We start from the raw sequence: 20,242 nt of genomic DNA, 5'->3' as shown, positions 1-20,242 counted from the left end.
GGTTTTGGCTCTACTCTCCACTTAACTCCATTATGTCACTATATCAATGTTAGTGTTGTTTTGTGTTGCACTGGAAATGCATTAGTCATTAAAAAAACAAGTTAAAACTAACAAAGTGTTGGCCATCTAATAAGATAAATAAAAGGTCTAGCAGACTCACAGCAATAGCATAACGGGTGATGCCATCCTTCTCACTGTCCTCGATGGCCTGCTTGAGATCCGGACTGTCATGTGACTCTCCATCAGTGATGACTATCATCACCTTCTTGGCACCGCGCCGACCTCCTTGTTTGAAAGCTTGTGAGCTGTGACGGCATGTGTGATACATTCAATAAAAAGAATTGCACAATGGAGAGGAATAATGTTCATTCGTAAAAATGAAGATACAGTACCGTGCTATGTTAATTCCTAGAGCCGTATTGGTCTCCTCTCCACCTCGTTGGTTGATACTGCGCGCTCTTTTCACAACTTCCTCAACAGATTTGTAGTCGCTGAGTTTGAATTCATGGACCACCTTCTCACCATACTGAACGACTCCAACCTGTCCGGAAAAAAACCCACCCACAATTACCTATCCAAATTATTAAGAGACTTATATATTGCAGTTAACTACATTAATAGTTTAATATGATAATTTTTACTGTAATACAAGCCTACAAGAAAAAAATGTATCATCACAGGCACAGTAAGCCTATGACAGAAAGTCCATTATTTGAATTTATCCAACATGAGCCTTACCAATACATCTTACACACCTGTATTTGACCTGGTCCAATATAGAACTTCTGAAGAATGTTGATGAGAAAAGCCTGCACTTCATACCAGGGATAGATGGAGTTAGATCCATCCAGAACGATCACAATGTCCATGTAGGTCTCACATCCTGAAAATCATTTAAAGATGAGACTTAATCATGAGAGCACACTTGGAGAAAACATATTTTCCCTGCTGTGACAAAGAACCATCCAAGGATGTTTGTCAAAAAAGGAGAGATAATTTGAGGCTTACTCTGAAAGGCAGGCGCAATCGTTCTGGAAAACTTGAAGCTCTCATTGACTCTGGAGCATATGCCAGTGCTGTAGTAAGAGCTGCCACACTCATAGGACCATAGCGGCCCACAGGCCTGAAACATAAAAGAAAGCATTTATTCAGGAAACATTATCAACCTCAGCATATTAGAAAGTTAGGTTCATGCTCTCTGAGAACTACGGAGAGCTGCAGTTTGACAACCGTGTAATCAAAAGGCAATCTTGTGGGATTATTTTCCATTTTGACCATTGCTATTTTATTAAATGTGTTCTTACTTACTTACTAGCAAGCAACACACCATACCATGTCATATCTCAAGTAGTTAAATTAAATAAGGCTTAAACTCACCACAAAGCTTTTGTCTTGAGGGTTGGAAGTGAGCGTCATTCCCAGCCTCATCTTGTCTTTTCGCTCCGACACGTTGGTCAGAGATATCCTTCCTTGAGGGAAAATGAATCTCAATGAGAGGATCTTGGATGCACAGACACATATATACAATAAAACATGAATTGTCCTTCAGGGACAAAACAGAAGTTTCACCATCTGGGACTTTGGTTTGTTATTGTTGTCTGGGCAGCAAAAGCAGTGTCTAGTTCCTCAGATTTAAACGTTCACTTGACAAAACTTCGTGTGCCTTCCTAACCAGCACAACACATGTGCAGCCGGTATGAAGAAGCATGCGGTGAGATGTGTGGTATAACACACATGTGGAAATGAACATAAACCATTTAAAAAAAACAGTAAAATGTGGAATGATTGGTATGATACCCACACTTCAGTCTCACACATGCCACCGGGATGTTTACTGAGAAACAAGTAAACATAAAAGACTCATACAATACATGCCTACACTGATTGGTAGAATTTGATTTGTGTTGTTTTGTGATACTATACCTAAGTTAAGCTTGGAGCAGCCATTGCCGTTGGTTCGTCTGCTCAGTGAACATTTATAAATATCCCCTGTCTGGTAAGGGCCATTCATTTCATATGGAGCGCCCACTAATAACCTGCAAAGACACAAAATTCAAAAGTTAGAATCAGACAGAACACACATCAAGCCTATAGCCTTAACACTTTGTCTCAGTTGTCATTGATGTATATAAACAGTAGACCTCCTACAGCAAGACCGACGACAACAACATCAGTTCTCTGGAAGAGTAGGTCTTTGTCTGGTATCTAATCCTCTGAGGGAATATGACTATGACTGTTAACATCAGTGACCCACATAAAACACATGGGCTTCCTGGGAAGACTTTAAAACTTTATTTATCCAAGGATTTTAATTAGGCATGTTTAATCATGTCCAGCAGCACTGGAACCACATTCATAAACTTTTCCATACAGTCATCTCATGCGAGTAAGATCTTTAAGACACAACCGTATTTTCAATGAGCATTTACGTGACACTTATTTTGCATTAGCAAAATATAGGGAAGCAGAAACTCTCACATAGTCTCACGTACATTTCCGCATGATTTTACATCCAACTTATAGGCACAGCTGTTCTTTGGTTAAATGCAAACAACGAATAACATTGATACCTTAACGCTAACACAATGACACTCAGTGATGTTAGCATGTTTACCATGTTGACCTTCAATGTAGCATCTTGGCATGCTTAATATGCAAATTAGCACAAAGTACAGCTGATTCAGTTTTGGAAGGAGGAGTATTAGTTATTTACTATTACAATCAAGATGAAAAACAGGTTCCATAAACTTTAAGGTCCCACCAATCACTGAGGCCCTCATTGGGAAGACAAAGGGAAATAACTTAAGGGAAATGTTGTCATCACAGACCATCGTGTTGGAGTGCTGGACATTCTTTTCACATGACCTAGTGTTTGTGAAGAGTCAGTCCTGCACTTGACTTCACAGTGTGTTTCCTGTGGGGGGTCAGTTTGGTCTTATAAATGTCACTGAAAGGTTTTATATGACTTGGTTTGATGGAGGAAATAAAGTCGTCTAGTGTGCTTACTTCAGGGCTGATGGAGGGCACAAAGGCCTTAAATGAAGCCATATTTCACGTGAGATAAGAACTCTCAGTGTGTTCGAATACAGGGAAATCAGGTTATTCAATACAGGGAAATCAGGTTATTCAAATCCCTGTGAACATGATAAATGCTGTTATCCTTGTTTATTTGTGCAGACTCTGATATTTATTAAAACAATACCTAAACATTGGAAGCCAAAAGTAACCTCCTTTAAGCTGTTATATTTATGATTGGCGGTATTCATGACACTCCTTCAGGGATTCGTGCAATGTCTTGTAATGTATGTCTGTTTGTAACATGATATCTTTAGATTAAATGGCTGACTGTTTTTACATCTTAACAATGTTACAGTCACAAGGCATATGCTCCAAATGCCTCAGGTATCGACATGTGTGCTAACTGCCAGACCGCCATCAGCTGTCTCTTCATGGGGAATTTTTTACAATCTGCGACAATCCATGAAGTACAACCCATACTGTATGTGAAACCCACATTTAAAAAAAAGGACACTCCAAATATTGCACAGACAATTAACTCTAGTCGTGATGTTTAATCTCTACTGAAATGAAACCTTAAAAGGGAGTTCTATATCTGCAACATTTATGCAAAGTGTATTTATAATGCTTTTATAAAAAAGAAACTATCAACTTTTATTTAATGTTACATTTTAAGTTATTCTGTAAAAGGAAGAAAATTGGAAAATAATTCTGTTTTAATTTCTCATAATCATTGTTATATGATATGGGAGGCTAATCACGTTCCTGGAAAAGTTCAATATGAATAGTAGGTCAACTAGGAATTCAAACAAGTGTGCAGACAAAGCAAAAATCACAGGGAATTCTCAGTTCAGCCGTGCCCCAGAGGAAAGACACCTGACACCCCTTTATAGCAAAAGCGGCTGTGAAAAAGCGACCTCCTTCTGCTAGACACTTAGGTCAAAGTCTAACAATTAAGGAAGCAAGGATTTCTTGGTCATATTCATGATCCCCAGTTTCAAAGCGTGTCTACATTACCAAGAAAAAAATACTGTGGACTAATGGAAGGTAGATTTCTCAGAAACGTCCTTGGAACTAAATATGGTAAGCCTGACATAAGATGATGTGAATGATAAAATATTCCTACACTTTCTAAAAGATAGTGTGCATTTTGCAATTGATATTATGTGTACGATTGTATCCCTTTCTTTCAGACACAATACTATTGATCGTTGCAAGTATCACAGTTAACAGACAAAAGTTGATAATCAATCAGAGGTTTTTACAAAACAGTAATTACTTTACCAAAAATGTTTTCCCTCTTTCTGCAGGTAAGTCTCATGAGCACAGCCTGAAAAAAAAGCATTCAGACCTTTAAAAGGATTCAACTTAATGTTCAATGGTTTCATCTGTTAGAGCTATAAAAGCTAAAACCCTGCATGGTACTGTAAAACATAACTGATTGAAATTGGACACGGGTCTAAGTTTTGTCATTGCCCTCACCTTGTCCTTTTTACGACCATCTGTATTAATCTCTGCAAGCTTCCAATATATCATAAGAATTTTATGTTTTAAACTCATACATTAAATACACTACTTTACATTAACAGTAAATGTACCAGACTGCCAATAAAAAATAAAAAGAGGTATAACTTTAAGTCATGTAGCATGCCACCTCTATGTATGAGTTTCTTTAAGGGAACCTTTATATGTGATTTGGGTTTTTTAAGGCCATAGAGAGCATTTTAAAGCAGCTATGAGGACAAGAGGAAATGTTGTTCAAACAATCTATCATGGACACCGAAGAGCGACTAGTGTGGGAGTAAGCTACAATGTTATCGCACCAGAAGCCAACTTTTTGAATTCTCAGACTCTGGAAGTCCTTTCTACCATGTTGGCTACGACAGCGCTCACATTTTTAAGGATATTAATATCATAATTATGACTTCAGTGATTCGTATGTGTTGGCTAGAGGAGACACTGCAGCAGTTCAGGTCAGGATACAGCTACCTTGATGAAAGGGGACCATTGTTGCCTTTGACTTGGACACGTGCCTCGCTGACCTGCTGATTTTCACCAGAAGCTGTTCAAACAATCATGTTTCAGAGCTCATCAGGGTCGAATGCAAGCATCAGTGCATCATCCTGTAAAAATGGTAATGACACTGAAATAACTTCACCCAAAATGAATGCGTGGACATTTTCTACCATGGCTACCAGGGGATACAGGATTTTGGGGGTTTTGAGGAAGCGCCATCCCCAAGCCAAGGCTGTCATTAATGTGGTAATGTTTTTCGTATTTGGAAGGAAGAGATGTATACGCTGTGAAACCACATCCCTGCCCCAGACATGAGCGGGCTTCTCCGATGTCACGCTTGCTCATGACATTCCATTTGTCAGCATTTATATATTTACAAGGCAGCATTAACAAAAGAAAATGTTTATTTTGTTAATGCAGCCACATAAATACGGCCATACAGGTATTTGTAATGGTCACATAATCATTTCCCAAAGAAGGTAATTTAGTGTCTGTAATTGACATTAAAGACAGTGACAGGGGGACTTTTGGAAAAGCACATGCCTTTTCCTTTAGATCATTGTACCACAAGGCATGCTGTTCTATTTCAACACTGAGCAGTATATGAGTGTGTGCAGGAGTATTTTTGTAATGAAGCTCATGCTGGTTTTGAACATATTTAGGATATGATGTTAATATGCAATACAGGGAAATCAGGTTATTCAAATCCCTGTTAACATGACAAAGGCTGTTATCCTTGTTTATTTGTGCAAACTCTGATATTTAGAAAAACAATACCTAAACATTGGAACATTGCATAGCGTTCAGATTCTTCTTATGGGAGTTCATTTGTGTGCAGATCTATTTGTCCCAACTCTGCACATTGTCGATTTAAACTTGCAAGTATGCAGATGTTTGCATTTAGCTAAAGCACTGCTGTGCCTGAAACAACTTCAGAGTCCTATTTACTTTATTTTTCAATGTAACCAGTATCTATCCTCGAAGTTGGTTCAAAATACTTCAACCCAATGTCACAGGCTTAACAATCAGAGTGTTCTGTCTAAACTAAAATCCCAGAGATCAAATTCTGTTCTCTGAGATGTAAAAGCACTTTTCATTGCAGCTTTGTAAACAAGCTATATAAAGGGGACACTATTTAACTTAACAGACTCTTAACAGACTCCCTGTAGTTTTTGGTGGTTTGCAACTCGTAACTGAGATAAGGGGTAAAGGTCAGGTCTCCATTGAAGAGACTTGGTAGAACTGTAGAAAAATAAACAGTGGGAGGCTTCTGTGGTGTATAGCATAGTGTATAGCTCAAATATGCAGCTCCGTGTATCAGATCAGGTTTAAACACCCAATGTCTTCACCAATTGGAGGTGAAGAGGCCTCTTCTCTGCTCCCATGGGAGAGTTCGCTCTGGCACAGGCCCGGTTCTACGGGGGTGCATAAGGGTGAAAGATATTACATATAAAATAATAATAATAATAATAATAATACACAGCAGTCAGTGATGGACATCAGAAAATGGTTAAAACAACCAGCCCTTATCACCAGCAGTAACACTGCATCTACTGCAGGTAATAACAGTTCAGATCATGGGGACATTACGTTACCCGCGGCCACTGTCGTGGACAATAACGCCCAACTCGCCGGCTTTGCCCGCCTCGCCCACGGAGGTGGAGCAGCCGCAGCCGTCTTCGTTGCCCCAAACGCCGCCACCCCTCGGCGGCCCGCAAGTGCCAGAGGACCTCGGCAAAACAGAGCCTGCCCAGGTATATTTAAAAAAGTACCCAACTCGCCTGTACAGTGGGGTAAGATGCTCATTTTGCAGTTCATGGTTTGAAAACAGAGATTGGCTGGAATATTCATGTAAAAAAGATGCCATCTTCTGCTATGCATGTAGACATTTCGGTTAAAGTAAGTCAGATGCCTTCACGACAACTGGCTACAACAGCTGGCGCCATGCTCTTATAGGCTACGTGATAAGGGACTGGGAAGGCATGAATCAAGCAAAGAGCACATAGATCCATTGATCTCTTAATTTTGCTCTCAAAGTGCACCAGATTGATGCTTTTAACTTCAATATTTAAAAAGAAATCTTCCCGGGGGATCATGCCCCCGGAAACCCCTAGAAGAGGTGAGGACCCTCCTAGAGGAGGTGAGGACCCCCCTAGAGGGTGTTAGGTCCACTCCCCACTTATAAAAATAGCATTTTACCACTGCACCCTCTCTAATCTCAGATGCACCCTGAGTCATTTTTTTCTGGAACCGGGCTTAGATCACCATTACGCTCAGTAGATGTGTGAGGAAATGACATATTCTTGAAATGTTCACCTTTCCCCAACGTAGTAGCTTCATCAGCAGTCATGGACAGAATCTGTCAACAGACCTGAGAAAGATGTCTCCTTTTCTTCATGTCTCTGAGGCTAACAATTGGGTAAATAGTTTATTTCCTGCTCACTTAAATGCAACATGCTTAGGAATGGATTTTACACATAGGTCTTCTTCTACTCATACTGTTTTAATATCTCAGACACACAAAAGCTCTAGTAAATAACTTACTCAAGCACACTGGTATCAATAATTGCTGTTTTTTATTAGTCTTGTCCTCAAATAAATCGTTTTGAATTAAGCTGCACTTCAGGTTCAGGTCATGAAAAGCTTGAGTCACTTTCCATCTGTGAGCCTGGTCCTATCCAAACAGAGCTGAGGGTTCGGAGAAATCAGACAGCTCTGGAAAAGTTGACAACGCTGCAATCCAGCACAGATTATACCAATTTAAATTCTCTCGAAAGCTTAGTTAAAATCAATCATGGGGAAAGTGAAGGTTAAACGTTAAAAGGACTAATTGGCAAGGGACAAACTGTCCAAGTGTATCACTCATTCAGTTTTCTAATTGACTGAAGTGTGAATACAAGCATCAGAAAAATACACAAACCCAGATAATCAGCAGAAAAGCCCCCTGAAGTGCCGACACTTGGCGAGCACATGTTCTGTGTTGGTGTCTGGCACTTCAAAGATGCCTTTTTTGAAACAAAAAAGAACAGATTCAGTCCTAATCAGCACAGATCAATGCCTCATCAACACATTCATCACAAAGAAAACAAATTCCTCTCAAACCTCTTAGTTGACACACAACGAAATAGGAGACATGTGGAGTCTACTGTAAGTCATCACTTAAAAGTTATTTTGGTACCAGTGACAGAAAACAACTTAATACAAGTATAATTCTGAGTACGGCCATTGTTTACTACTTTATACTTCTACTTCTATCAATTCCTATCCGTTTATATTTCAGCTATGGTGACTAAGTTAAGTTGACCTTTGGTTAATATATGAATTACAAACAAATAATTGAATCCACCATCTCCAGCTTATGTATATTAGCATATTTAGTAATCATTGTAACAAAGGAAACCTCCAGAATTACCACTTTCAATACTTAAGTAGAATTCATTATAGTTTTGTACATTTAGTCATGTAACATTTTGAAAGCAGGACTTAGTAAACTGATCAGTTTTTACTTAAGTAATGAATCTGGTAATAGATAAAACTGTCCTGAGCCGCACTGTCTTTGATTCAGATGTGTGGACATGGATAAAACAAACCAAGTCTTGAACAAAGAAAACCCAAATATTATTTTTGAATCATTTTTATGATCCTTTCACACTCGATAACAGTGTTCACATCTCCCTCGCATCCTGCAACATTCCTGGGTCCAGCTGAGAGCTGTCAGACTATGCGTTGCACAGACACTCTCACAGACACACACACAAATGTACTGGTCAGCTTGAGAGTGTGCATGCAGCTGTGTGTTCCCACTCCTACGCACACTGCTGATTAAACAGCCTTCTTAAATACTGGAATAAGTTGGACTAAGTCTTCTGATGGGAAGAAGGAAGATTCATAAGCAAAGTGTAAAACAAGTTGGAGGCACAGCACTGTGCGTGACAGTGGGTAGAGTTAGATAGTATACAGAATAGCCACAATATCCAAACAACAATTTCTAACATTGTTCAGATATATAAATATAAGAACGTTTACAGAAATGTTTTCTTTCTCTCTTGTCTTTATTTTTTATGAATAAAGGTGCCTTTTTACCAGATGGCTGAACACCTAATAAAGAAGCCAAAAACCCAGATCCCTGCTGCTTCACTTGGCTGGACGTTGTTTGAATAGTCTGTGCTGCTTTATTCTGCCACTGCAAATGTTTTCACCTCAATCTCAGACCTATCCCTCAGTGAAAGCAACGTCTCTGGTGACCTTTATTCCACACCAATCAGCCTGATCAGACCTTTTCAGTTCTGGTAGACATGTTTGGCTGACAGTAGCTCTGAATGGAAAATAAGTTGTATCTTACAGTGTAATCGAATGAGTTGCTGACATGTGCAGGAAGACTTTGACTTCTGTGAGCTGGCAGCTCTTGCTAGTTTGTCACTTTACTCTCCAAGTGTGTCATTGTCCGCTTCCTGTACAGGAAGAACACACACAAGGCAAGGGATATATATTTCTATTACTCATAAACCCTGTGTGTGGTTCCTACTGTGGATGTAAATCTTTAATAACAGAGCAGGAATATTCTTTTTTTTAAGCACTTTAAGTTTTTCCAAATTACTCAATGACTAATCTATGTGTAGAAATAATCCCCAAAAATGTGGGGACTATTTTTACACATAGATTAATTATGTGAATTGTATTTGTAAGAATTTGGGACAGAAGCACAGTGTTTCTTTGATTTACCGGTATTCATTGCATGTGTTCATTACAATAAAGTGGCATGTCCCCCAGTGTGACACAATGCACATTACAGACATTCTGATCTGTGATTTTATCAGGCAGCAAAGTAGTGATTTCATTCAGTTACCATGTGCAATGTTCTTAAGCTTCTCTATACTCTTTTCTTTTCACACATAGTAGCCCATGCAAATACAAAACTATAGGTCTTATGGCACATTTCCACTGCAGCGGGGTAGCCCCGTTTAAGCGTCCCTCGCTCAGGCCTCGGGCTGCCTCAAAAACTGGCCTGGCCGCTTGAGGACGATTAAGGACGCTTAAACGGGGCAACCCGCTGCAGTGGAAATGCGCCATTATATTGTAACTTGGGTTGCTCGGGGATGATAGATATGTATGATTTTCCCAAATTAGAATGATACTATTGTGCTGTTCTTTAAGGAAAATATGAACGATTACAACCACAATGTTGTTGCAAAAATAATTATATTAGTAACAATGTTTTTGTTACATTTATGCTATGACTGATGGTTTAACCCTTATGGTTACAGTTAGGATTCACTAGAAAGTGATTGCTAGCTGAACCAAGGCATATAGTCTGCATTAAAATGAAATGACTAGATTTTAAACAGCTACAGGTGGGGCATTGGAATACTATTAAAACAAATGTGTGTGTGTCGATGTATTCTGATGCCAAAACACCTAAAAGCAGTGTACACTATAATGAGGAAGGATGTTACGGTTATAGCAAGTTGACATGGCAGTACATTTTTCATGTTTTGTCACAATGGTCATAAGGTTAAAAGATATACATTGTTCACTTTACAAAGTACCAGCAATCTCCGCTTGACTATGTCTTTAATTGGTCAATGCAGTGCTTTTCCAGATGATGCTGCAATGTGTTACTTCAATAGTTAGGCCAGGTTCGTTTTTGCCGAAAAATCCGGCATTTATTTGCTTTAACATTTCCCCTTGCAGCTATTTTATTTAGATGCATTTCTGCACACACTGCTTTTGTCTGTCGGAACACAGCCTAAGGCAACAAACAGTGTGCAGAAAGTATGGTATAAGTCATGTTAAATGTCATGCTTAAAACAAGGTTGATTGTTGAAAGTTGGGTTCCAGGTTGTGAAGCATGGTCATGGTCACATGTGTTCTACAGTGACGCATGCACACTAACAAAGAAAGCTATTTGAACAGGGCAATCATTATTCACTTCAACTGCAAGAATTCTCTTGTCAGGAAAGTGTCATCAGAGATTGTTTTATGCATTTATTCAAACAATTAACACAATCGTTATCCTGGTGAAGCCATTCTGGAAGTATTTGAGGTTGTAGAGGAAATAAATGACATATAATAAAAAACACACACACACAAACCCACACCCACACATCTAGCGGGTAACCAGGGATTAATTTTGTCCACAAAACGGTGCCAGTTGGCCTAATAATAGTGTGAGTTTGGGCGATGAGGTCATATGATGAATGTGAGATACACGAGCTCAGAGCTAAAGTTTGTTTTGAAAGCACACTTAACGGGAGGAAACTGCACACACTACAGGAAAGGTACAGTAGATCACTGTCTTTCCGGGGGGAAAGATGTCTCACCACAGCTTGTCATATTTGTTTTAATGCTGAAGGAACTTGACCTCCAAATCTTGCTTTGCCCTACTTCACTAAGGTCATTTCTGGCCATTTACAGAATCACATCAAGAAATGCTGATATTTACATCAATACATACAGATAATAAAAGTTGTGGTGTATAAGACATTGATCCGCTGCATTTTGCTGTAGCGCATTACGTTACAGATGCAACCATTAGTGACCTCCAGTGAATTATTCTGCATTGCAGCAGTGTGTAAATAAGATGAGCCTCTTACCACTTTTCTCCTCCAGCAGCCACATGTTGCTGAACTGTGTATCCAAACTGGGCTTGTTTAGGCCCCTTGATGATCCTGGGGTTCTTTGTGTCAATGTTGAAGCAGTCATGGATGCCTTGAAAGACAAAAGACCATTTTCATCAGCATTGGCTAGAGAAGATGCTATTAATGACCTTAAGTACTACAGTGTTGGTTTAATCTATACAGAACATATAGTTTACAGTGTCACATGGTGGTATCTCAGCAGCTTTAAGGATGTCTGTCCTGAAAGAAACATTTACATTAACATTGATTAGACCTCAGCATCTGGCCTAAGTGCAACAAACAGCTGCACACTCTTCCTTAAAATAACCCCTAGGCTGTCTCATGTTGTTTGTCCCCCTGCACCAGTCTAAACACAGACTTCCCTTTCAATGAAAACAAATATTAATCATATGAGTGTTACAGAGCAGCTGAGCTGTCACATGAGACTGACATACTTCCAGCATTTGAAGCTGTTTTTGTTACGCAGCATAGTATCAACGTGACCACCTACAGGAACATATTTCATTCCAAGAACATTTTGACACGCACCAATTTGGCAAACAACATATACAATCTGATGAAAGAAAGATTTGAAATCTGTGATTTACATTTCAGAAGTGAAGGAGCTGAAAAGGTTTTTAATGTCCTTCCAGTACCAAATGTCTTTCAACTGCATCATACGATTGGTTAAGAGACTCAGCAAGGACTTTTGCTTTGAAATTGATGTGAATAGATGGTGAAGTGTAACCTGACAAATGGTAAGAGGGTACAAAGTTAAAGCTGCTGTGAGACCTGATCAAAGCAAATCTGTTTTCCCGATTGTGTGCTTAAATTCCTCTCACATCTTTTGACAGGTGGTAGAAAAGAGCAGTGAATGTATGTGTTAAATTAAAATGCCAATCGGAGGTATGTTTTTCAGTATTAGCTTGTGTTACCCATTAAGGCTAATTTATGATGATCATTATTTGGCTTTTGAATTTCCATCCTAGGAGGGAGGGCTCTGCTTGAGGACTTGCGGGTGATGAGTTTTTCCTTTTGGCGGAGGAGGAGGAGGGGATAATATATACTCATCTACCACTCTGACTTCCTCTCGATCAATCTCTCTGTTAATCTGTCTTCTCCTTAATCTACTGCTGATCTCTCTTTCACCAGTTGCCAGGTGTATCTTAAGAGTGTGTGTTGATCTGTGTTGCTTCACTGATATTTAAGCTACTGTGAGGTCAAGATCATGTTGTCCTTTACACTCAAGCTAATTGATCCTCTCCTCTGTCACGAACCTTGGAGTGACCTTCAATGGCGCTTTTAAATTTGATAAGCAGGTCAGCAACGTAGTCAAGACCTGCTTTTTCAAAATACGACTATTGGCTAAAACCAAGTCGTTTTTATCTTTTAAAGACCTAGAAAGGGTTATTAACGCCTTTGTTACCTCGAGACTGGATTACTGCAACGCTCTCTATGTGGGTATGGACCAGGCCTCAATTAGACGCCTGCAGCTAGTTCATAACGCAGCTGCACGTCTTCTAACTGGCCACAAAAAGCGTGACCACATCACCCCAATTCTGGCCTCACTACGCTGGCTTCCAGTTCGGTTCAGAATTGATTTTAAACTCCTTTTATTTGTTTTCAAAGCCCTCAATGGGCTGGCTCCGGCCTATGTAGCCGAACTCCTCCATCGCTACACCCCATCCAGAGCCTTAAGGTCGGCTGACCAGCTGCTGCTTATAGTGCCGAAGACCAGGCTTAAAACCCGAGGGCACCGAGCCTTCGCAGCTGTGGAACACTCTGCCCCTCCACGTGAGGTCGGCCCAGACATTAGGGCTTTTTAAATCAGCTTCCAGTTTGTGTTCGGGCGGCCGACAGCCTATCCGTTTTAAGAGTACGCTTAAGACCTTCCTTTTGATAAAGCTTATAGTTGATCAAATAACCTAATGAGAGTGCTTTAACGCAGATACGCTGTGCCTCTTCACCTACATTTTGATTCTTGCTCTTTCACTTAAATCCTAAAAACTTGGATCTTATATTTAAAACTAAGGTTATTACTACTCTTTCTATTTTCTCTTTATCCAAAACCTTTTCCCTCCATGACTTCACAATGTTTTATTGGAGGGAAACAGGTTTGCAGAGGGGCCTATTTCCAGCCGGGGAGTGTTTTGCCGTAGTCACAGCGTACCTCCTTACCTCTCACCAATTCCAACTAAGGCCCCGATTAACCGAGCCTCCCCCAAATTGTCTTTTTCTTTTGTGTCTATATCTACCCCGGGATCCGGAGTCAAGGCTGATCCTCTTGCTGTGGTCCTGTGTCCTGGATCCTCTATCCTGAGTTCTGGATTGAGTCCTGGACTTCGAGGCGTGGCTGAACCTATCACTGTGGTCCTGCCTGGGTCTCGTCATGCTGCTTCCCTGATGGCTCCCACAGGATTGTTGACATCCTCGTGGATTCATCTTCTTATTATAGACACATGCATTTCCAAACATGCGGTCTACCTACGCTGTAAAATGTATTATCTCTTACACACGGCATCTATTGCACGCCTGGTAGAGGGATCCCTCCTCTGTTGCTCTCCCTGAGGTTTCTCCCATTTTCCACTTTAAACTGTGGGTTTTTTCTCCGGAAGTTATTCCTTGTACGATGTGAGGGTCTAAGGTCAGAGGGTGTCGTTTTCTCATACTGATATTCTGCACAAACCGTGCTGTTGTATTTGCTGCATAGTATCCTTACTGTAAGGTAATTATTATATGTACAGCACTTTGGCTCGACCAAAAATCGTTTTAAAAATGTGCTATATAAATAAAACTTGATTTGATTTGATTTGATCCTCCCAATTACACAATATACCAAGTTGGATTGATAGCTATTACATTTCAGAGCCCAAAAATACATTAAGGAAATACATTTGGAGGGAAACTTAAACAGGTTTTGTGCTTAATGAGATACAGGTTTGCCTTTTAGGAGCTGGAGATTAATGCTTAAAATAAATAAAGTGTTTTTTTCACAGTTTAAGCAGCACAGCTGAGCTGAAAGCATGAAGGCATCTGCCTTTAACTACCACAAATGCCCCCACTTCTCACATCTTTGCGGCTCTTGTGCACACACTGTGTGGCTTATTCAATCCCTCGCCCTCACGCTAAACGGCCCTAAACTCAGCTCACTCCCAATCTGTGAGGCTAAGGGGTCACGACAAGTTGAGTGAGCTTTTTTTCCCCTGCAGTGGACAAATTCAGTAAACAACAAGGTGAAGGAATGCCCAGAAATGTACAATTCAAATTAACCCTAAATAAATGTCAGAAGTTACCCTCTTAAATAACTGTCTAGTTTGTCTCAAGGACTATACGTCCCAAAACCTCCCAGACTTAACTTTGTTCCAGTCTGCCATAGAAAAAATACAGCGAGTGTTTTACATACGTTATTTTTCACCATAATAAGATCTAGTCTGAGCCTGTGTATTTATTGAGTTCGACCTCTTATCCATCTTAGAACGCATAAGAAACTGATTATTTTCCTCCAGTCTCTTCCTTTTTCTCTTGTCTCTGTTAATTTATAAAGTAGATTAGATAAAGCTCTGGCATTATGTGCAAACTTTCTTTAAATTTAAACATTTACATCCTTGAAGGCAGATCTTTGCTTCAATGTATGCTGGCCTAGCCTAAAGTGTTTTTATTGTGTTATTAATGTACTTATTCCTTTCAAAATTCAGATTTGCTCTTGTTTTCTAGGTGAACAGTGGGATTATTACCTCTATAGTAGTATGTTACACTGTGATGAAGATGAACTTGACCTTACATTTCTCTTAGAAAGCAAGCATTGAATGATCCACCTCCACATTTTTGACAGCAAAACAAGTGATCTCATCTGACACGGAAAAGAGTGAAAGGACTCTGGGGTTGTATCATATTGTGAAGAGTCCATTGGTTGAATTATTACAAGCTATTAATCATGTTTTACTCATAGTAAATCAAATGAAATTCAAATAACTCATGTATCTGTAGCCTGTATCAGTAAAACTGGGGAGAAATTAGGTTTTTGTAGGATTGCAGGCAGTTTCAAAACCATCACAATCACAATTTCCCGACGAGTGAGTGGAGGAAGAGCCACACAGTGAATGAGTCATTCATTCCTCAAATCTCTGACCAGGAGTACATCACATCTTGATTGGCACAACATTTGACCATTTGTTCTGCTTCATGAAAACCTCCATTAAAAGAAATGTCCATCTCTGCCATGCAGGCTCTTCATGTAAATATTGACATATTCTCCAAATTGCTCATTTCCTGTTGTGTGAATGGTTCACATGTTCAGCTGGTGTTTCATCCTACACCTAAACATCCTCCTAAAGTTTCTGTGTATCTAGAAACATAAAAGGGGTGACTGAAAATAGATGGTTGGGAAGAGATAGGTGTATGGAAAATAAATACAAATCCGCAGGTAACTGTTCACAGTGTGCTGCAGCATAAATCAGTTAACAAATGAAGGGCAGTGTGCTTTCGAAGTCTTTCCATCATTGTTCAACTGGATCCACATATGTGTTTTAGCAATGGGACATGGATTTAATGCTAGGATGTCTTTTAAGCATTCAAAAAGGACCTTGGATGCAATCAAAGAACGCCTGATCAAAAATGCGCAAAGGCTAAGTAAAGGAAACTGTCAGGGTTGAAGCAGGAGAATGGAGGTGATTTAGTTTCCATTTCAAGCTACTGATGTGGCAGAGCAATTTCATATTCCAAGTAATACCAGCAGCTTCTAACGCAAGGTTGGAGTCTTGCTGGGTTTCCTGTGTACCGGCCTCCATTCCCAAATAAATAAACCTCAAGCCGGTGGCTGCCGGTGCGACCCACATAAGTCCGCGGCTGCCTTTGGCCCAACACCAAGCTGCAGGAGATCCACCACAGAGCCACTGACATCCAGCAGCCGTGAGAGTTGCATTGTGCTAAGTGCTGGCTTTGAGGAATCCTAATATCAGACACGCAGTGCTTTAAAAAGTTGAAGTAGTGTAATATTGTTAGGAATATATGAAAAACTACAACTATGATATTGATGTCTACAGATACTATACATATGCATCTGACTGGTGTTTTAACAAATGCTGAAGCTAAATCATTTGTCGTTTTCCACTGATCCATTTTGGATTTCAATTACAATTGTTTTTTTCTGGAAAGATGCTTCACATTAAACAATATACTTCCAAAGACTTTGGCACCTTATTTCACATTTACCAGATGCCAAAAACTATGGGAGGCACGGGGTATCTAAAACCAGATGTTTCCAATACACAACATCACAACAGTCAGCCAACTGGGCGCTGATTAACAAGCTGTTCACCCTCTGAGCCAACAAAAGCCTCTCCAGGGATTCAAACCAAGACGTTAGCCAGTGATATACAAGACCCGTAGCACCGGCTACTGTATTACTCAACTAGACGCAATGTCGAGACGTTTTATTGGAATAAGTAAAGGGTACGTTTATTGTCACTGAAATAAAGAGATTTCATTCAGAAGCAGTGCATTGTTGCTTTTGGCAAGTGCAACATTTGCTCAAACCATAAGCCTATAAATAATATTAAATTACAACTATTGATTAATGAGAATGTTTCTAAACAATGTAAAAGTAAAACTGATTGCTTTAATAATTCAGTTTGATGAGACATTTTGATAATAACTATCCAAGGATTTGTGTTGCTGCTGACATACTGTATTAAGTTTCAGTAAAAGCCAACAGACAGTACACACTTTTGAGATCTGGACACAGAATGATCCAAAAGGCAGTAAACACAACATGAAGAAATGATTTCCTGACCAAATGAAATCAATTAAGTATCGTACAAAGAAAGCAACAGAGATGTGTTATACATAATCCCCTACAAATGTGTTGGCAGAGGTAGAGTAAATACTTAGATAACGTTCCTTGGACCTCCAGCAATCCTAACTTGGAAGACTTGGTGCTTGTAAATAGGATAATGACATGTAATTAATGTTTTACAACGGTGAATGGGCAAAAGCACACTCCACACAAAGCTTGGGTCAACTGTAAACCATTTTACATATTTTAGCAAATTCGAAGGGGGTTGCAAAAACCAATTGAATTAAATGAAAATCATTCAGTTCCAATAAGTCTATAGATGTTTTAGCCAGTGTTTGTGTAAAAGCAAACTACACATTGGTTCAGTCTCATGAACCACATTCTCAGCAGCATCAGTTGTTTCAGCAAAAACTGTCAAAACTGCATAGGGCATAGGGATATAGACAATAGGTCAGATATGCAATGCTTCATGAGGGTGTATCAGTTATATCAGTGTTGAAAACGAGCTTGACAAAGGTATACAATATAGCTCTTACATTTCCTCTGTGGACAGTGGCCATCATACAATTGCAACAATGCAATTTGAGATTTGCCAATAAGAAAAAGAATGGACTTGGGCTCTACTTTATTTATTATAAGCGCACATCATGACTGTTTACATAATTCAGTCAAAATCTGGCACACTGTCAGTTTTGCCTAAAAAACATATTTTGCATGGACCACCTCCATGTATAGCATATCTTTTTTTTTTTATGTTGTCTGTTTTATTTGTTCTATGTCCTATATATACATGTTGCACTGTTGGAGGAGCCTGTGATCTAAGTTTTTCATTTCCATATCTACAATGTAGCTAATGTGCAAATGAAAATAAAGCCTTGAATTGAATTGAATAATGAACTTTGTCATTGACATTTTCAGGGCCCTCTTTAAAGTTTTTACATAATAATGGAGGTCAGGGTGCGAATTCTTAAGACAGCTTGATCATCAAGTGAACGTCTATTAAAGTAGCAATTCTAAGTTTACATAAGAAATGAACAAAAATTGAAATTCCATGCTAGTGCTTATGAGGACATGTATGGTAAATGTGTGGATCAAGGACAATGTTTCATTAGGAAACAAGTTGTGTGTCAATTTTAAGCAGTTTCTTGCTACACGGGGCACTCACTGTTTAACTTTTCATCCACGTGTATTTGAGATGACCTGATGTAAAGTTGTCTGGATGGTATCATTAGTCCAAAAGTCCCAGGATTCCACAAACAGCAGATAAACATGCAGCCTCCTTCTCTTGTGTCTGCCAAAACATCTCCCACCACAGCCAGCATTGAGCCTTTCTCCGCAGACTCCAGCTACAAGGTCAGTGTCTCCCTCCATGTGGCATCAGTCCAAAAACTTGTTTCCAACAAATTCCAAAATCAAACCAAATATTTACGAAAGAGATTTCCTCTACTGCACTTCTTAGTTTTGTATTATTTACTCAATGTTGAAGATTAATTGGCTTCTGCTTCTTGAAGAATTCCAGTCTTGTAGACATCAGTATTAACCCTAGATTGATGCAGCATAACAGAATAATGATTGTCTGTTGAGAATTGCTTTTCATACAGCTATGGCGACAACATGCACATTATTCTATGGAAACTGCGGCCAAGACATAGTGTGTTTCAACAACGTGGTTACAGACTAAGGTATGCTAAGCTCAAAACCATATAGAGATCTCTGTAGCGTGCATCTGTTCTACAATATATTTTAAGGGTTCAGTAGGTAAGATTTTTTTTAAAACACATATGCTTTTGGTGCCTTTTATTGACTCTGTGTCCCTCTTTTTTTCCCCTCCTGTCTAGATGTGGTACTGGTATAGTGATTTCACTGGTAATTGCCCACGGTTCTGGCTTAGCACCAACAATGCTCCGCTTGCTGGAAACTTGACTGTGAAAAGATAGCATCAACTTTAATTTGAGGGAACATGCCTGCTTCCAATGAGACACACAGCACTTCTATGGACCTGAGGGGGACAACTTATACTTCAGTAAAGCCTCTGAGCTTTGCCCTTCCTCTTTCTTACCATGATACTAGTCAAGATGTCAGGTTATAATGTCATTCACACAGGAAGCCATTAATTCACTGAAGATATTCAGACATTACTGCTACTTATGTGCACATTAAAACCTTTAAATGCAGCAGTCTCAAAGTTTCCAGTTGCTGTTGGAACGGGTCAAAGCATACCCAACAATTAGATTGTCATTATTATACTGCAAAGCTACAGTATATGAGGTCTGATTCCTACATCAGCACAACCAGCATAAGGATACACACACACTGAAACAATAAAATGGACAGAGAAAACACCTTTGACTCACCTAACTGCTGGCTGCAGATCCAGAGCAGGAGGAAGCAGAAGTACTCCATATGTTTGCAGGTGCAAGCGTGCATGTGTGTGGGTGAGTGTGTATGTGTGTGTAAGTGATGAAAGCTGTGAGAGTGTATGTGGTTGGCCGAGGCATAGAGACCCAGCAGCAGGCACAGTTAAAGATCCCACTCTGAGTGACTCAAAGTCTAAGTTAAAGCACTGCCTATATCTTGGGGAGGTAGGAGGGGACTGTAGTAGGAGAAGAAGAAGGAGGTCCACTCTGACACAGCAGGCAGGAAAACTTAGTCTCACACACACTCTCACACTCACTCATTCAACTCAGTTTGACTTGGGAATACTCTCATAGGAGTTATTAAAGTTTTCTTTATCTTTTTTTCTGTGGGAAATTGTAACTTAGTACATTTTCCTGAACAGTACTGTATTACACATTTG

The 20,242-nt window shown here is 39.6% G+C and overlaps 1 protein-coding gene across 1 annotated transcript in view; it reads right to left on the bottom strand.

Moving 5' to 3' along the window:
* Window positions 1-19,965, bottom strand: part of itga11a (integrin, alpha 11a) — a 43,610-nt gene extending 23,645 nt beyond the window's left edge. The window contains exons 1-8 of the mRNA XM_079663673.1: window positions 19,800-19,965; window positions 11,628-11,742; window positions 1,924-2,036; window positions 1,378-1,469; window positions 1,009-1,123; window positions 756-883; window positions 393-541; window positions 161-305 (exon numbers count right to left, since the gene is read on the bottom strand). Of these exons, the coding sequence (XP_079519799.1) occupies window positions 161-305; window positions 393-541; window positions 756-883; window positions 1,009-1,123; window positions 1,378-1,469; window positions 1,924-2,036; window positions 11,628-11,742; window positions 19,800-19,872 (930 nt within the window). The 5' untranslated portion in view covers window positions 19,873-19,965. The remainder of the gene's footprint in view (window positions 1-160; window positions 306-392; window positions 542-755; window positions 884-1,008; window positions 1,124-1,377; window positions 1,470-1,923; window positions 2,037-11,627; window positions 11,743-19,799) is intronic.
* Window positions 19,966-20,242: the final 277 nt, after the last annotated feature.

This window comes from Notothenia rossii (genome assembly GCF_949606895.1).
Source record: "Notothenia rossii genome assembly, chromosome: 2".
Taxonomy (NCBI): domain Eukaryota; kingdom Metazoa; phylum Chordata; class Actinopteri; order Perciformes; family Nototheniidae; genus Notothenia; species Notothenia rossii.
The sequence above is the reverse complement of the archived record's forward strand: the minus strand, read 5'-3'. Positions and strand labels throughout refer to the sequence as shown.